At 44.0% G+C, this 2,932-nt stretch overlaps 1 protein-coding gene across 4 annotated transcripts in view; it reads right to left on the bottom strand.

The window, feature by feature from the left end:
• LOC102196053 (pleckstrin homology domain-containing family A member 5) overlaps positions 1–2,932 on the bottom strand; it is a 160,467-nt gene that overhangs the window by 88,816 nt on the left and 68,719 nt on the right. For all 4 annotated transcript variants that reach the window (XM_005733217.2, XM_005733219.2, XM_005733218.2 and 1 more), the window contains exon 4: positions 455–538. In XM_005733217.2, coding sequence (XP_005733274.1) covers positions 455–538 — 84 coding nt within the window. The remainder of the gene's footprint in view (positions 1–454; positions 539–2,932) is intronic.

Here is a 2,932-nt window from a genome sequence, read left to right as displayed (position 1 = left end):
TGTGTGTGTCAGCTGCACAAGAACAGAGAAAAAAGCTCCATCCCTAAATTTAATTTCAGCTCAGTTATCCTGATTTTTTTTTTATTGTTAATCTCTAGTTTTGTTCCTTGGAGAGGAGAAAGTCACTTCTTTATTACGACTGTCTATGTTGCTATTTTATGATTCTGAAGCAAAGCTGGCAAAAACAAGCAATTGCACACACACAGGCAACAGCAAAGGAAATCAGACATGTGGATCTAAGTGACGTGCAACAGTCAAACCTTGTAAACACGGAGGGCTGGAAACTGGAGAGAAATCAGTGATTCATGCATTTGAGAAGTGTGAGAATCGGTCACATCTGCACATCTATAACAGCTGCACCCGTTCCTAACAGTTTCCTTTGACCTTTGAAATCAGCACAGAAATCAGTTGCATTTAATGCTGCGTGTACGTGTGACAGTGCAGAGAAACTTACTGTTCATTAACCACAAAGATGCAGTTGTCTTGTGAGGGGAACCCAGACACCGGGTGCTTACAGGTCACCTTTCGCTCATTGTGGCTGCAGAGAGAGAAAAGGAAAGACAGGAAAACAAAGTGTGAGTGAATTCATAGAAAATGATTTCGATCTAAACCTTCAGAGAGTGGTGACCTGTCCACGGGTACCCTGACCTACCCATCACAGCAAGGAGAGGCTTTAAATCTAATGTGACTTAAAGACATGCAGTCACAAATCAAACTTATCAGCCATCGTTTTATTGATGTATCAGGAGAAAAGGAAAACAGTTCTCTGCAGACACTGACATGCAGAACAACAGCACCACACTTATTTACACATCTGGAACAGTGTGTGGTGCTAAACATCAGCATGATGTCTCGATGCATGCTCCGTCATGCAGGTACGTAGATCCCAAAGGTTGGTTCGGTTCATCTGGACGTTCTCAGTGGGAGAACCGTTCCACCATCATCATCACCAGGTGACTTCTTCAGTCTCAGCTGACTGCAGGTGTCCAACATTATAAACAGGACATTTGCACAATGCTACCTTCTTTGATCAAATGCAAATTGTCATGACTAGTAAACAACAACCAGTGATCAGAGCTGTATCAGAAAATACAAAATGAGATGATAATTATCATCCTGTCGCTGCTGCAGTTATGTTGACCTTGCAACAACCAGTTATTTAAGATAAGTTACTTTAACGTCTTAGTTGTAATTTCTGAGTGATGTTAAGACATTAAAAGTGTCTTCATGGCAAAGTTATTTGAACCATTTATTTAAGTGCTTAAACTCACATTTTGTAGCATTTCCCCTGGAGACCAGTAAAGTATTCTGATTCTGATTTAAGATTCATTTCTGCTGGAAGCACCATCAGGTTAAAGTGAACTTTGTTCTTTGTAAGACCCTTCAGTTAGTGAAGAATCGAAAACACTCTTAGTTTACTTGCAGAGAGTTGATGTTTGCTGCAGCTTGGTGTCACTGCCAGCTACCAGCGTGGAGTCCTGCTGTGGAGCTTCATCACTTAGCTGACAGGTCTGGTCAGCACCACAGAAGATAAGTGAGCATGAGCACAGTGTGTGTAACTGACAGGTCATTTGAAATAGTTCATATACAGAGGACATCTTACTAACATGGTTAGAACTCGCCACTTTGGATTGTGGGCACTACAGTCGACAGTGCAGGAGCAGCAGCTGGAGAGCGTCGTGGTAATACTACACACATGCTAACCAAGCCTACCTCAGACATCAGCGAGAGACAAAAACGAAGCCGTCAGGTGCCGAGGAAACAGGACACACTGATGAGAAGGCTACTGGAACAAGACGGCATCAGTGGGCAAGAGAAACAGGGCGCTGCTGGGATGCTACAACGCAGGTCACCCAGTGGGAGGGGTTACGTGGACAGGATGAGGGACCTCTCGAATCTTCGATACCCAGGATCCAGACTGACGGTGAAACATCTAGTGGTGCAGTGTTTCCACACAGGAAGAAGGAACTGCTCTAACGATGAGAGACTGACGAGGTACAACACGAATGCTACGGAGCCAGGATGATCTCTATGTGCTGTGACGTACCGTCTCTGCTGAAGTCAGCTTATTTTATTAGAAATAATGAAGCCGGTGGTTCATTCATTTCACTGTATGCATCCAATTTCATTTTGTTTATAAAGTGCTGAATCACAGCAACACTTGCCTCCAAGCAGTTTATACTGTAAGGTAAAAAACCTACAATAATAACAACAACAGGGAGACCAACAGGGCCACAAATCTCCTCCTCAGCGTTATATTCCTGCTGCCTTACAACTCTGGTGTAAACCCCACTGAGTCACAGTCACTGCAGGTGTGGACAAGCACACCTGCACCACGCTGTGAGCTAACAGTGCTAACCACCGCACCATTGTACTGGCTCCATAACGTGTATTTATTATCTCACTCTTATTGCCTGTTCTTATTGTTCTGATCTTCAACGTCATGCTGCTCTGTTGTTTGTTATTTGCCACTTGGGGATAAATAACGTCTTTCTGATTCTGATCATTCTTTCGTCTGACCTTTGACTGAGACGACAACAAACAAACCTTCAAGATCTGCCATCACTGAGTACGTCCCAATTCACAGGCCAAATATGTGCAGTTTCATTGTACTGAGCTGTAATTTGGTGGACAACAGGTGGAAGTCACTGTCACTTGGAAACAAATTTACACAGTTTACATGTTGTTGGAAACACTCTTAAAGGAAGTAAACAAGTCAACAAAATGCAGCTAATCCCAGCCCAGGACCGCCGTCAAATCAGCCGTCATTGGTGAGCAGTGAAGTCAGTCGCCGTTGAACTTCACCAGTTAAGAAAAAGACGAGTCGTGAGGCTGCGGGGCTCGTTTCTACCTGTTCATGTCGCTCCAGTAGAATCACTGCGACGGTCGCTTTGCAGAGTCTTTGTGCTGCAGGGTGTGTGTGTGTGTGTGT

This window comes from Pundamilia nyererei, unplaced genomic scaffold (genome assembly GCF_000239375.1).
Source record: "Pundamilia nyererei isolate P.nyererei 1_Seehausen unplaced genomic scaffold, PunNye1.0 scaffold00050, whole genome shotgun sequence".
NCBI classification, from domain to species: Eukaryota; Metazoa; Chordata; class Actinopteri; order Cichliformes; family Cichlidae; genus Pundamilia; species Pundamilia nyererei.
This window is presented reverse-complemented; position numbering and strand designations above follow the sequence as displayed.